At 39.6% G+C, this 14168-nt stretch overlaps 1 protein-coding gene across 1 annotated transcript; it reads right to left on the bottom strand.

Moving 5' to 3' along the window:
* Positions 1 to 13446, bottom strand: LRIT3 (leucine rich repeat, Ig-like and transmembrane domains 3). The gene is made up of 4 exons (XM_061994186.1): positions 13331 to 13446; positions 11686 to 12164; positions 2131 to 2436; positions 1 to 1103 (listed from the first exon to the last, which is right to left on the bottom strand). The coding sequence occupies exons 1-4, from the start codon at positions 13444 to 13446 to the stop codon at positions 1 to 3; spliced, it is 2004 nt and encodes a 667-aa protein (XP_061850170.1).
* Between the last annotated feature and the right edge of the window lie 722 nt (positions 13447 to 14168).

Consider the following 14168-nt stretch of genomic DNA (forward strand, 5'->3'; position numbering starts at 1 on the left):
TCAACAGAGATACTCAGACCTAGAGCCCTCACTTTTGAAGGTCATTTGAGAATCTATGCTTGACCTAGAACAAAGAAGAAGTCTTTCTGAATCATCTGTGTACCTTCGGGCCCAGAGCTGCTCTCCTGCATTCACTGTTCGAGGTTTCAAAGACAGTGTTTCAAATTTCACATAGGTCTCCTTTGCAAGGTCAGCTTCCTTCCCAGTTTTTGGTTTCATGTGAAGTCTTAAAACTTTGTAGAGTAAGAAAAATATCAAAGGTAAAACAAGCACACATGCTGCACTGCTGGCCAATATGAGAATAGGGAACTCAGAGCTGCTTTCGTCATTTAATCTATCAGTGGAAAAAATAATGCACTGCTCTTTTGTAGGCAGCACTCCTTTAGGCGAGACACATGCCATATATTGAGTACTAGGTTGCAAACCATCAATTGTGACTTTGTTTTTGCTGGAATCAGTGCTGAGAGGCAACATGTCTTTCTCACCATACTTTGAGTACAAAACAGTCACTGCAGAGTTGCTTGTGGCATTCACAGTTTTCCAAGTTAAGGTCACTCTTTCATCAGTTTCACTGATCACTCTTAGGTTCTTTACAGTAACATTTTGCTCAGCCACACCTGCTGTGTTCAAAGAAGTCTCCATGCCTTTCTTGCCTATCTCCCCAGTCTGCTGTGCCTTCTCTCCTTTCTTGCTTATCTCTCCAGTCTGCTTTTTGTTTCCATTTGTCACTGCCTTTGAATTTTTCTTTCCATCAAACACAGGCCTGGATTGTTTCTTGTCAGGAAACCTGGTGCTCATTGATCTTTCACTGCTAACCAGCACCGTGGTGGATGGTGTGGTAGGAAGAGGTGTGGTTGTCCTCTCAGGTTCCTGCTTGGATTTGTTCTGAGTGGTATTCTGTCTCTCTGTTTCTTGCTTCCTTCCATACTTCTGTGGTGACACAGTTGTAGTAACTACACCAACCACTGTGACAGTAACAGCAGCTTCTGACATTCCTGCTAAGTTCTTGGCTTTACATCTGTATTCTCCTGCGTCCTTGTAAGAAATTCCTGTCAAGCTTATTATGGACCATCTGACACCCTCTCCAGGTGTTTCTTGAATTACTATAGGAAAATACAAAAGGTAAAACATTATAAAAGGCAGTTAAAGAGAAAGGAAACATTATTAGAGTCCTTAAGTTATTTCTGACAGAAGAAATCACAGTATCAAACTTGAAAAAACCCACAAAAACAAAATCCAAACCAAACCCTACACACAAACTATGTAACTCCCTGTGACATTATAATTGCAGAAAAGTGCTCAGACTGGGTCAAAATGGAATTAAACACCTGTAGGAATTACAATATAATTTGCAGCTTCACTAAGCAAAACAAAACCACATAAAGAGAAATCAAATGTCCTAAAGCTGCTATGTGACTAAGAAATACAAATCTCATTGACTTCAAGTGACATTGAACAAGCTAGCCATTTAAAACATTTTTTTGAAATTACCTTTTCAGTAGTTTGGACTATTACTTTCTTCAGACCTGTGATTTAAGACAACTGCTAACTGCTTGGCATTAACAAGAAACAATTTCTCTGTTTAAGTTACCACATAAATATCTATCATTGCAGCTAGAATGATATCAGACAACCAAAGCCTCTTTCAGCATTCAAGACAGGTGTTGCAAATAAACAATAAACATTTGCAAGTAATATAGAAAACACGGTTTTGGAAAATCTTATGCTTACAATGCAGAGTTTTAAGTAACTCAGTTATGCCTCACTAGCTTTTTTAACACGAAGATTTTGAACTGAAACAGAGATTCCAGGAACAAATTCTCTTTTCTGCCTTTCAGCTTCTGAGTTAGGGCCCAACTAGCCCTCCACTTCCTTTTATCCTTCCCTTGCTTCATCCATTTTGCCCCTTCATGAACATTGCCCTTAGTATAGACTACATCCAGAATCCAACAGTTTGATGGACTTGTTCAGACCAAGATCTAGCCAAAGAATTTTGTAACAGTTGTTGCGTGGATACAATTGCTAGCTTGGTGCAGTACCTGGTCCATTGTTACTCATTATAATGATCTCAAAACACAAGCAACCCAAAAATTTCAGGCTTTCTCGTTTCCTAGAAAAGAGCAATTATACCTGTATAGTTCACTGGTATATTGTCTGACCTAGTCCAAGTAAGCTGCGGTGTTGGGTACCCAGTTGCATCACAGCGTAGCAGAACATTGCTTCCCAGTGGGGAAGTGATTTTTGTCGCCGATGTCATCACAGAAGGTTTAAGACATTGCTCTAACTCAGCTCTCTGGAACAAGATTCCTGCCAGGCTCTCAGGTCCACTACATGAAACCAATGGATCAAGAAGCACAACGGAGTTATCCACAATTTTGGAAAATTCAATTAGCTTTGAAATGCGGCAGTCACAAAACCATGGGTTGTCCTGCAAACCTGAAGTAGGGAGAGAAGAGAAGAAAGAAAAAAAAGTACTGTTGTCAGGCAACATATGGATATTGTGGCCACAGCATGGTGCATAACTATCACCAAGTACAATCAAGGAGAACTGTGGACCTATTCTGAGTTAATATTTTTCTTTCAATTTGTCTTTTTTTCTTTGGCTGATGAGTGGGGGAATTTTTGCAGAGGTGAGGAAGAACAGTATAAATGTTTGTTAAGCTAAACTTTCTTTACAAAAGTTTACAAGAGCATAACTTTGCTTAACTTTGCTATTTACCTAGGAAAAACAATTTTAAAAGATGTCTTAAGACTGATGATGTATTTTCATTTGCCTGTGCCTTCTGAAAAGATAGCTACATCAGACTATTGCATTTTGTCACTATGCTCTTAGTCCTTCTTTGGACTCTTTGATCTTCTCAAACCCTTTTTCAACGCTTGCAGAAAGTGTGATAACTTAAGAGTTTAGAGCTTACACCAACATCTCTGGCCCTTGAAAAAAGGGGATAAAGGCTAAGAAAAAAAACTTTTGGCCAAAATTCTTGTCTGTCTCTGAACTATACTAATATTGTTAGAAATCTGCCTTCCATTTAGGACAACTTCTGAAATACATTCAAATATAATAGTAGAAGAGTAGGAAACAGGAAGGACCCTGAAAAAAAGCTGATGACTACAATGCTTTTATGATGGCACAAATGAACTATATCTCTTCTTCTGTTAGAGGCTATAACATTTGCTTCTTGGTTGCAAAGCCTTCGAATGAGGGGCTTCTCTCCCTTGGTCAACTTGTTATGGTGAAAGAGAGTACCATTTCTGAGGTATATAAATCTAAATCCTCAACTGATATGGATTACTCTGCTATGCTGATCTTCATAGAACAAACAGTGGCTTTACCAGGTAAAACATCACACAGTATATCATTCATGAGATCAAATATTTTCTCATTTGACTCATACTTTTGAGTTTTGGAGGGGTTTTTTTAGTATTAAAGATAAACAGATCTTTGAATTAAAATTAAAGAACCTGAAACACCTGCTAATATTTTTCAGTATGTATTCTTAGGAATCATCAAAACAGCTAATGAAAAAATCCTGCTTTTTGTTCCGGAAGAAACCTGTAGATGAAAGAATACATGAATAAATAAACTACTGCATTCTTTTATCACATGACCAAGATTAGGTTATTTTAAGCACAATGTCAGTGATTGGTTAAACCAGTTGTAAACCCCAATTAATCTCCCCTCTTTAAAACAAGACTTGACCTGAAGAGATTCCATGACTTTGACATCACAATCCAATTTCACCTCTTCCAGACATAAGAGATTTTACATCTAATCACTACTTATTGCCTGCTGGAATAGAGAAGGAGAAATCAAGGAAAATGTATCAGTGACTGCTTTTCTTTAAAAAAAAAAGAAGAAAAGGAAAAAAAAGATTTTTTTTTCCTGTGACTTTCAAACATATATTCACAAGCAAAAGATGGTACCTACCATCTGCATGTTTTCTGTACGTCTAGGCATACCAGCTGTTCGTGCTCATAAACATTCTGTCCAATTAAGCACATGTATGTAACTATCTGTGCTCATCTTTAAAATTAGGCAAGTTTTAGTTTGTAGTTAGAGAGAACATTCCTCTAATTTCCCTCTTTTTATCATTCTTCCTTGCTTATAAGAGGTCAATTTTCCTCACTGTGTTAAGAAAGAGACTATAGGAGCATCTGAGAATTAAACTACCCTAAGGTCTGAGGTGGATTGAGAGCTGGCTGAATGACAGAGCCCAGAGGGTGGTGATCAATGGCACAGAATCGAGTTGGAGGCCTGTGGCCAGTGGAGTTCCACAAGGATTGGTTCAGGGGCCAGTCTTATTCAACATCTTCATCAATGACCTGGATGAGAGGACAGAGTGTACCCTCAGCAAGTTGGCTGATGACACCAAACTGGGAGGACTGGCTGATTCCCCAGAAGGCTGTGCTGCCATTCAGCGGGATCTCAACCGACTTGAGAGTCGGGCAGAGAGGAACCTTACGAGGTTCAACAAGTGGGAACAACCCCATGCACCAGTACAAGCTGGGGATTGAACTGCTGAAGAGCAGCTCTGCAGAGAGAGACCTGGGAGTTCTGATTTATAATAAATTAAACATGAGCCAGCAATGTGCCCTCATGGCCAAGAAGGCCAATGGCATCCTGGGATGCATCAAGAAGAGTCTGGCCAGCTGGTTGAGAGAGGTTCTTCTCCCTCTCTACTCTGCCCTGGTGAGGCCTCATCTGGAGTACTGTGTCCAGTTCTGGGCTCCTCAGCTCAAGAGGGACAGAGAACTTCTAGAGAGAGTCCAGCGCAGGGCCACCAAGATGATCAGAGGACTGGAACATCTTTCATATGAGGAAAGGCTGTGGGAACTGGGGCTGTTTAGTCTAGAAAGGAGAAGACTGTGGGAGGATCTTATTAACATTTATAAATATCTAAAGGGTGGGTGTCAGGAGGCTGGGACATCCCTTTTTTCTATAGTAGCTAGCAAAAGGGCAAGGGGTAATGGGATGAAGCTGGAACACAAAAAGTTCCACTTAAATATAAGAAAAAAACGATTTCACTGTGAGGGTGAGGGAGCAGTGGCACAGGCTGCCCAGAGCGGTTGTGGAAGCTTCTTCCCTGGAGGTCTTCAAGACCCACCTGGACATGTTCTTATGCGACCTGATCAAGGTGAACCTGCTTCTGCAGGGTGGTTGGACTAGATGATATCTAATGGTCCCTTACAACTCCTACCATTCTATGATTCTAAGGTATAAGAGGGAAGACAAGATCCTCTTGAAACAAGGCCTCAACTGCCAGTGCTCCTCTGTAATAAATGCTGCTAAAATGCATGTGAACTCCCAGTATGGCCTCTGTGATATCCAGAGAACAGAAGTGGTGGGCAACTGTGTTACAAGCATGTATCAGTGCAGTAACTGTAGGTTCACAGCATTAATCAGGACAGATTTGCAGCATCAGCAGGGCTTCCATCCCTTGTCAGCAGCTTGCCCCTTACATTGAACACTACTGAAAATATTTCTTCTGCAACCTCTCTGCGCCCTACAAGCTTTACTGCAGGAAAGGATGAGATTCGTTATTGTTTTTAACACTACTACAAATGCTCAAAGGCCTTACAAATAGAATTCCAGAATCTTTTAGGTTGGAAAAGACCTGTAAGATGGAGTCCAACTGTAAACCTAACACTGCCAAGTCCACCAGTAAACTGTGCCCCCAAGTTCCACATTCACACACCTTTTAAATACCTCCAGGGATGATGACACGAGCACTTCCTTGGGCAGCCCATTTCAATTCCTGACAATACTTTTGACAGAGCAACTTTTCCTAATATATATAAAAACATGGCTTTCATATTCTCCCAGTGTTGGGTCAAGAAGACCCAAAGTTGTTAAGTGTCAAACTGAAAAATAGAAGGAATTATGAAGCCAAGACGAACCATCGTTAGACTGCATGGTTGTTTGGTCCTGCCTGGGACACATTTGATCACCTGAGATCATTCAGAAGGCCTGGCTTCAAGTTTGGAAGCTATACTCCCAGAAGACTCTGTACTTCTATGCATTAGTGCAAAGAAAGTATTATCTAAGTCACCTCATCTCCGAAAGTATTATCTAAGTCACGTCATCTCCCTGTCCATCATGGTTCACAGTGGAACTGGCTAAAGAAGCACTATATACAGCTACAGGTACAGGCTTCCTTGCCTCCATAGCTCATCCTATTTCTATTTATTTGTGTCTTGCCACTATCTGACAGCATCCACATTATTTTTAGTAAATTTGCACAGTCAATGTAATTCATCAAGCCATGTGAATTTCCAAAATAAAAAGATGAAAGCACTATTGTGTTGGAAGCAAGGATGAAACACTGAATTTGATTATACTTCAGTTAGTTATTGAAGAGAACAGAAATGGGAATGTAAACCTAGTTTCCAAAATACAGAGAGAATTCTGAAATTTAACAGCTTGTGTTTACAAGACAGTAAAAGTGAGAACACACACATGAAAGAATAAAGAAAAGTTTTAAAAATGAAAAGAAACTAAACCATAAAAAATGGGAAGCTTTAATAAAAGAATGGGATGGAATGCCCTCTGGAAAATAGTTTCCTAAGAAGACAAAATAAAAATAATGATTATTTTCCAATGGTATGTGTATCTGTTGGAACACCAAGTCTTTATAAACCCTGGATACTTTTGTAGAAATGTTAAGACAACTTGTTGACCTGAGAGAGAAACACTAACCAAGACAAGACAACATTGATAAACAGTTATGCATTACAATATACCAATGCAATGTATTTAAACATTTAATATTGATAATAAAGTGCTATAAAAACCTTTCTTTGTTCTAGATTTAATATATTTTAAATTTACTCTCACATATTTATATGTATTCTTGCAATGGTTAATGCATGTCTATGTGTGTCTGCATGCATATTTTTCCAGTCTTCTCAGTAAGCAGGTTTTCCCCATGCTGTGTCAATACAGACTTTAGCATTGAAAATAGCACCAAACTAAATTTCCTTTGTAAATCAGTAACCTGTCTCAGACCATAACTTCTATAATATATTGTTTTTCAGTTGCTATAAAGTGGCAATATGTGAAATATCCAAGTTTTGAGCTGATGGAAGTATTCACCGCAGCCTGGGTCACCCTACCAAGGCTCTCCTCCAACTAAAACTAGCAAATTTTTTATCTGTGGTTGTAAACAGTCAAGCCCACTACCTGCACTGTGCCTCAGAGTTTCCTACACACAGGGGTTGATAGGGAGTAGTGTCAGAAGAAGCAGCAGCTACCCAATGGCACAGTGTAACAGCTGGAAGACTGATGGACCTACAGCATTTCCAATGTTTGGCACCTCTACTCACAACAGAGGCAAGATCTCATCTAACTGCCACTCTACCACTCACTAATGACTCACTAAACGTAATTTTCCATCTGGAAAATGCTACTGTCATCCTCCATACCAGAAATTTCAATCTTTGTACAGCCGCCAATGCTGAAACTTAGCCATGATTCAGATCAAAGCATTAGGCTATAGCACCAGAGATAATCAAGAAAAGGCCAATATCCTCACACACAGGTCCCATTCACACTTCCACTGCTTAATTGCCAGCTCACTTCACAGCTTTAATTTGAACTGTTCCAAAGCTGTTCTCTAAGACAAAGCCAGACATGGCTTCAGGTACAGTTTACACTCCAGGGATTGCTCCCTGGAAGGCTTACAGATGAGACCACTCTAAGGGCTGCTCTCTCTATCCTGTTCTTCCCCCAACATAAAATGCAGCAGGCTTTGCACCTCCAAACGACCCTGTATGCCTATCAGTTCCTTAGGCATAAAACATACTCTTGTTATTTTATATTACAAAACCATAATTTTGTGGGTTGCAATGCAATTCTTACAGTATCACTGGCAATCTGAACTGCAGAAAAAACACCTCCACCCACACAGTTACATTTTAGGGTAACTCCAGCATCCCATAGTGTCCACAGAAAACGAAGGGCTAAAAGTGTGGAACAGTTAGCTTTAAAGAGAGTGGGCCCTAAACTGTGTAGTCAGCCAGGTGAGCCACTTGGCCACAGCAGCTGGAAAAGACCTTTAAGATCATTGAGTCCAGCCTTTGTCCTAGCTCTATCAACCACTAGACCATTTCTCTAAGTGCAACATCCAACTGTTTCTTAAACACCTCCAGGGATGGTGACTCCAGCATCTCCCTGGGCAGCCCATTCCAATGCCTTACAACCCCTTCAGTACAGAAATTCCTCCTAATATCCCGCCTGAACCTCCCCTGGTGCAACTTGAGACCACTTCCTCTTGTTCTAGTCCTTGTTACTAGGGAGAACAAACCAACCCCCACATCAGGTAGTTGCTCCTTTCAGGTAGTTGTAGACAGCAATAAGGTCTCCCCTGAGCCTTCTTTCTCTAAGGTAAACAGTCCCAGATCCCTCAGCTGTTCCTTATATGAGACATGTTCCAAAATCTTTACTAGCTTGGTAGTCCACCTCTGTATCCTCTCCAGCACCTCAATGTCCTTCTTGTAGAGAGGGGCTCAAAACTGAATACAGTATTCAAGGTACAGACTCACCAGGACAGAGTACAGGGAATGATCATCTCCCTGCTCCTGCTGACAACACTGTTCCTGATTCAGGCCAGGATGCCATTTGCCTTCTTGGCCACCTGGGCACACTGCTGGCTCATGTTCAGCCACTGTCAATCAACACTCCCAGGTCCCTCTCTGCCTGGCAGCTTTCCAGACACTCCTTCCCAAGCCTGTACTGCTGCTGGGGGTTGTTGTGGCCCAAGTGCAGGACCTGGCATTTAGCCTTATTAAAATTCATGGAATGTCCACATAGAGGAATATCGTAGAGTGAGAGGTAATAAAAAACTCCAAAACCCTAAGTGCAGAGACTGTGATTTGGAATAAGGAGATGCCAATCTGCCAGTCCCCTGGCAAAAGTAGTCCATGGCTCCCCCAAGAGTCCCTGAAGTAAACATGGGGAACCCGAACTTTCTCTTACATGCAGCCTCCTTGGTGCTCAGTCAAAACGCTGAAGATACAGTTGCCTGTTGGTGTTAAAAAAACACATATGCACAAACATTTCAGTTTTGCTGTTGGTAATCTTGTTAATAAAATACAAGTGACAATCTTGCTTTGCCAGAACTAGGAGAGAAGCTATAATTGCTTACACTGGTTAGACTGCAACTGCCATTTTCCTGACTATACAAAAACAGCATTTATCTGTTCTAGGCTCCAGCTTCTAGCAGAGCTCTGGCTGCAGTTATCATTCCGTGTAGGCACAGAGGTCAAGCTGAATGCTCCCACAGAGAACAGCTGGAGCACATAGGACACCCACGAGCATCAAAGTGTGCAGTTGTGGGCATCACATTTTAAAAGAAACCTTTTGATTTTTGAAACAAAAAGAGTCCAAAGTAAGTATGATAGAAAATGGAATGGAAAAACAAACAAAAAATCACCTCATAGGCTATAAGAAACTGGTGGAAGAAACAGTGTGATTAGTTAAGGTGGCAAACAGAGAAGGAAAATGTATGAATGGTCACTATAAGAGATGGTAATTAGTTTTCTTGCATGTCCATCTCATGTAGGCCAAGAAGTAATCAGCTTAGTAAGAGATTGAGGTTAGACATTAAGAGAAACTTTCTCACTATCCTGATAGATAAGGACTGGAAGAGGTTACCAGAGAAGGCTCTGGAATTCTCTGGCTGCAGGCTTTAAGAACAGCACTGACTTAACCAAAATGGTTCAGTTCATCTGGATCTGCATCCCAGCAGGCTAGAGGCTATTTCAAAATCCTCCTGATCACATACCTCTGTGACTTTTATCTCTACCTCAAAGGAGGAGGGGTGTACCTACGGGATATATATGTTTCTCCTCCCTCAGGCTCCAGCAATCCTAGTAGAGACAGGAGAGATGTCAGAGAGGAAGCAATAGCACAGAACACTTGGGCTTATCATTCTGAGCCAACATAACTGGAGTGTTATAGATACATCTCAACTCTTAGGTCATCTTTCTAGTCTGATAGTTTATATTAACCATTCATTCCTGAAAATCAGCTCCTTTGGAACAGTCCATCAACAGCAACCTCAGGATGAGTCTCTGGCAATGAGGGTATCAGTGAGAAAACCAGTTCACAAGCTCCAATAACACAAATAATAAAACAAACACCTAGTGGAGATTAGGTAAAATGGTGAAAATAACCCATGATATAAAGAGCACTGCACTTTCTAATCTTCACTGTCTGCTGGCATTGGGATATACTCACCAGAAGGCTGTGATATCAATGAAAGAAAATTCAGCTAGTTATTCAGTACTTACTTAAGGTAGATTTACTTAACATAACACAATGAAAGCACTACCTGGCATTTTGTGTTCAGAGCCAAGCCTATGATGACTGCACAGAGCCTCCCTCACTAAAAAAAAAAAAAAAAAAAAAAAAAAAGAAAGCAAGGTGCTGTTTGAATTCAGTGTGTGTTCCCCTCTGGAGATCTGTGTTCAAACCCAGTTATAGTTCATAAATGAAAACAACCGAAAGGTCACATCTCAAAGGGTTTGCTAGGACTAGAGGAGGCTGGCAAAGATGGTTGCCAGGGGGAATGAGAAGAGATAAGAGTGTGTGTGGTTTTGGGGTTTTTTGGTGTTTGCTTTTTTGGGTTGCTTTGCTTGTTTCAGGTTTTTCAAGCAGTGAGGGGTATGTAAGAGAAGGAAATCAAATAATTTCAGAGACTCCCACATGAGATCATCAGGAGGATTAGATCTAGCGCAGTCATCTCCTTTACCGCCTCTTGTAGCCTTCAGTGTGGGGAGAGTGAAAAGGGCATCGAGGTGGACTTACTTTTACAGCTTTTTCTTCTGCCTGTAATCCTGAGTAAACAATATTAATGCTGCAAACCTACAGTTACCATACATGTGAAAAACTCATTTAGCCTACTTGCACCTATTAAGTTACTTATACACAATCTAACCTCAATGAGAGTTTGAAATTGCAGCTTCTATGAAACAAAGCAGCTAGATAAATGAACACTGACTAATGGGGTTTAGATCAAGAAATTGGAAATATTGGGCCATACAATGCAAGGCAGATCTTTACCAGTGGGTATAGAACTACTGCAGAAAAGAGAGACAGCTGTTTTTTCTCCCACTCACCTGATACACTACACTACAAAAAAAAAAAAAAATCAAGAAAAAATTCAGTCAGCTTCACAGCAACTCAAGGTCAATAGCAGTCATGAGGAGAGAAGAGTTGCCTCTTGTCACCAACTCTACCCGTGGCATTGTGTCTCAGGACAGGCTTCATATGAGCATCAACTCTAGACACTTGTTTGGCTTGTAAGCCACTAGAAAAACAGTCGCAAATGGACATGCTTGCAGTTGTATGTACAGTGATGAGATGAATGTACACAATTTTTGAAAGTCCTGCATTTACATGGATACTGAATACTTTATATGACCTTTGTTCCTGTAGACTGGACTGTTGTAGATTTTTCTTCAGTTTTAAAACTTTAAGATAACAGCCTACACAGAGGTCATTGTCTTTATTTTATAGTTTTCTATCATCAGCAGAAAATGAATAAATAAATTCTCACAGATTAAACCATATGACTGACCTGGATAAAACCCACTCTCCTGAATCCAGAGTGGTCCCTTACCTGCTCTCACTTGTAACTTAACATTTAAGTACATTTTAATAAGGAATGAAACAGGTTAACATACCCAAAATGACTCTCTGGGTTGACAGAACATCTGTGTTCTTGGACAGGACAGCTTCTGAGAAGGGAGGCCAAATGTCCATCAAGTCTGATGGCAAAGTGGTTAGCTTGTTGCTGGATATGTCCAGATAGGTGAGGTTTCTCATGTACCGGCCAGCATCAGCAGGAATGCTGGTCAGTTTATTGTTGTGTAAATCAAGAGTCCGGAGGTTGGGCATCTCTGCCAGAGATTCCCATGGAAAAGTTGAGAGCAGATTACCATCCAGTCGTAGCTCATGCAGTTGTTTCAAGTTATAGAAACTGCTGATATCGATGTTGGCTACACAGTTGTAAGTTATCCAGAGGTATTTGAGATCTACTAGGTAGTAAAAGGCTTCAGTTGGAATCCTCCGTATGACCGTTTTCTCTATACGAAGTTTTACAGTATCCACAGGAACATTCACTGGGATCTCATACATGTCAGGGTCATTACAGAGCACAGACCTAGCATCAAAAAAGGAGAGAGATATCAGCATTTACTTATCAGAAATTTGTATTTCAGATTTGTATTTTAAAGGCAAATGCAATTTCTTTCTGCAACACTACCAGTAGAATAAAGAACGTCAAGTCAAGAATAGTCCTCTACATTTAAAAATTGAAAAGACAAACATGGAGTTTCTAAAGAAAAAAAAAACAAAGCAGCAATGATACTTTTACATGAAAACTAAGTTTGCTTTATTCTAAAGCATGTAAGCACCATCTTCCGTTCAGCATTCTATTGACAACTGAAAACCAGAAGCCATTGTACAAGGAATAATACGTGCATGTATCTCAAGTGGGAACAATATGTCAACTGTTTTACTAAAATTCACACAATTGGATTAATAGTTTTCTGCATGATGAAGATTCAAAGCATTTGTCTATATTTATCTTTCAGAATAGACTGAAGATTGAAAATTTAGCATATTTCTCTAAAGCAAAGCTTTCTAGTCTACTTTCCGGTGTCTATACAGAAGTGATCTGTTTTTTTAGAGGCGGTAAGAACTTTCTGCTCTCACTGATTTCAGCAAAATGGGATTTCTCAGCATTTTCAAGAATCAGCATGTTTCCATTTATTTGGGGTACACTGTTTGCACATATTAGCTAGAAGATTCCCCTGCCCTCAATAAGCATATATTTATTTTTCTACTCCTTTTCTCTATATTCTTCCTCTGTTTTACTTCCTCCGTATGCAGCTTTACAAGTTGTGACAATAAGTAACAATTACAAAAAGTATCTCCCAAAATCATTGCAATACCCAGATCAACAGTTTCAATTTAAGCTCTTTATTAGCAAAAAATATATCATTTTCCTGCAGGTTAAAACCAGAATCATCTTACAGTAGACAACTAGTTTGTAGAAAGGTCATTACATTAGTAGGAAAATCATGAAGCAGAAAGAAATTGCCTTCTGCAAATACTGAAGATTTAGAGTAGCCATTTGCTAAGTACAAAGCCATAATCACCATCTGCTCCTATTCAGGAACTCTCATAGCTATATAGCACCAGTGTAAAATATGCCTTTATTTTAACTATGTTAGAACTAATTTACACTGTATAAGAAAACTATTTTCAATTTCTTCAGTCATTTTATTATAAATTGCCTTGTACAACAAATAATAAAATAGATACCTTGCTCCAGTGCCATCACTCCTGCCATGGTACACGCATGTGCACTGTGAAGGACAAAACCCACGTATTTCTTCAAAAAAGCTCATTAGGAGGTAGAAGTAAATAAGCAGATACATGTCTGGCTCCCAGCAGAACTGACATGAAAAGAAAAAAAAGAAAAGTAAAACTTTATTCCTAGGTACTCATACGCAGTGTGCTGCTAATGTCAATGTAGACATCCATTTACTAACAGCAGATTACATCAGATTAGCTGAGATCTGTAGTTGCTTGACCTTCAAATGTATCCTGACAGGGGTCAGTTAAACCAGCTCATTTGCTATTCTGTCAGATGAACACACTCTGTTTCAAATCATATCCAGCACGTTTCAAGGTTAGTTTAATATATACCTTGTACAGTTACTATGTAATTCAATATCTCTTTGCTCCTTCTAAGATACAATGCACTAGTTACTGTCCATAAAGTGTTCCTTCCAAGTTTCCTGAAGGAAACCTAGTATAGCATAATGACGTTGCATGGCATTTTCTTTAATACTAAAAGCTACAAATTAATAGGAAGTCTAGTTTCCATAACTTTAAAAGAATAATCTGCAAAAATAGGTTTTTTACCAAAAAAAACCCACCACATATATTTTAAATAAGGTACACACTGCAAAATCAAACTTCAGATGCATGCATATATAATAACAGAAGATATTTATTCTCAAAATCTGAGACCTTTCCATAAATACATCTATACAGTAATATTTTCCATTCTGAATAAATCCATTGCTCACATCGCCAAAGGTATTTTTTTTAAATTACATGACAGGCATATACAACCATGAGACTGACTTTGAAA

The sequence above is a fragment of the Colius striatus genome, chromosome 3 (assembly GCF_028858725.1).
Source record: "Colius striatus isolate bColStr4 chromosome 3, bColStr4.1.hap1, whole genome shotgun sequence".
In the NCBI taxonomy this organism is placed as follows: Eukaryota; Metazoa; Chordata; class Aves; order Coliiformes; family Coliidae; genus Colius; species Colius striatus.

Bases quoted from the DNA above. Each gene is read 5' to 3' on its own strand.
- LRIT3 (XM_061994186.1), bottom strand. From the start codon at position 13,446: ATGTATCTGCTTATTTACTTCTACCTCCTAATGAGCTTTTTTGAAGAA. The intron at 2,437-11,685 runs GTATGTTAACCT...TCCCTACTTCAG, and splicing joins AACCCAGAGAGTCATTTTGG to GTTTGCAGGACAACCCATGG. The intron at 1,104-2,130 runs GTATAATTGCTC...ATTTTCCTATAG, and splicing joins TATACCAGTGAACTATACAG to TAATTCAAGAAACACCTGGA.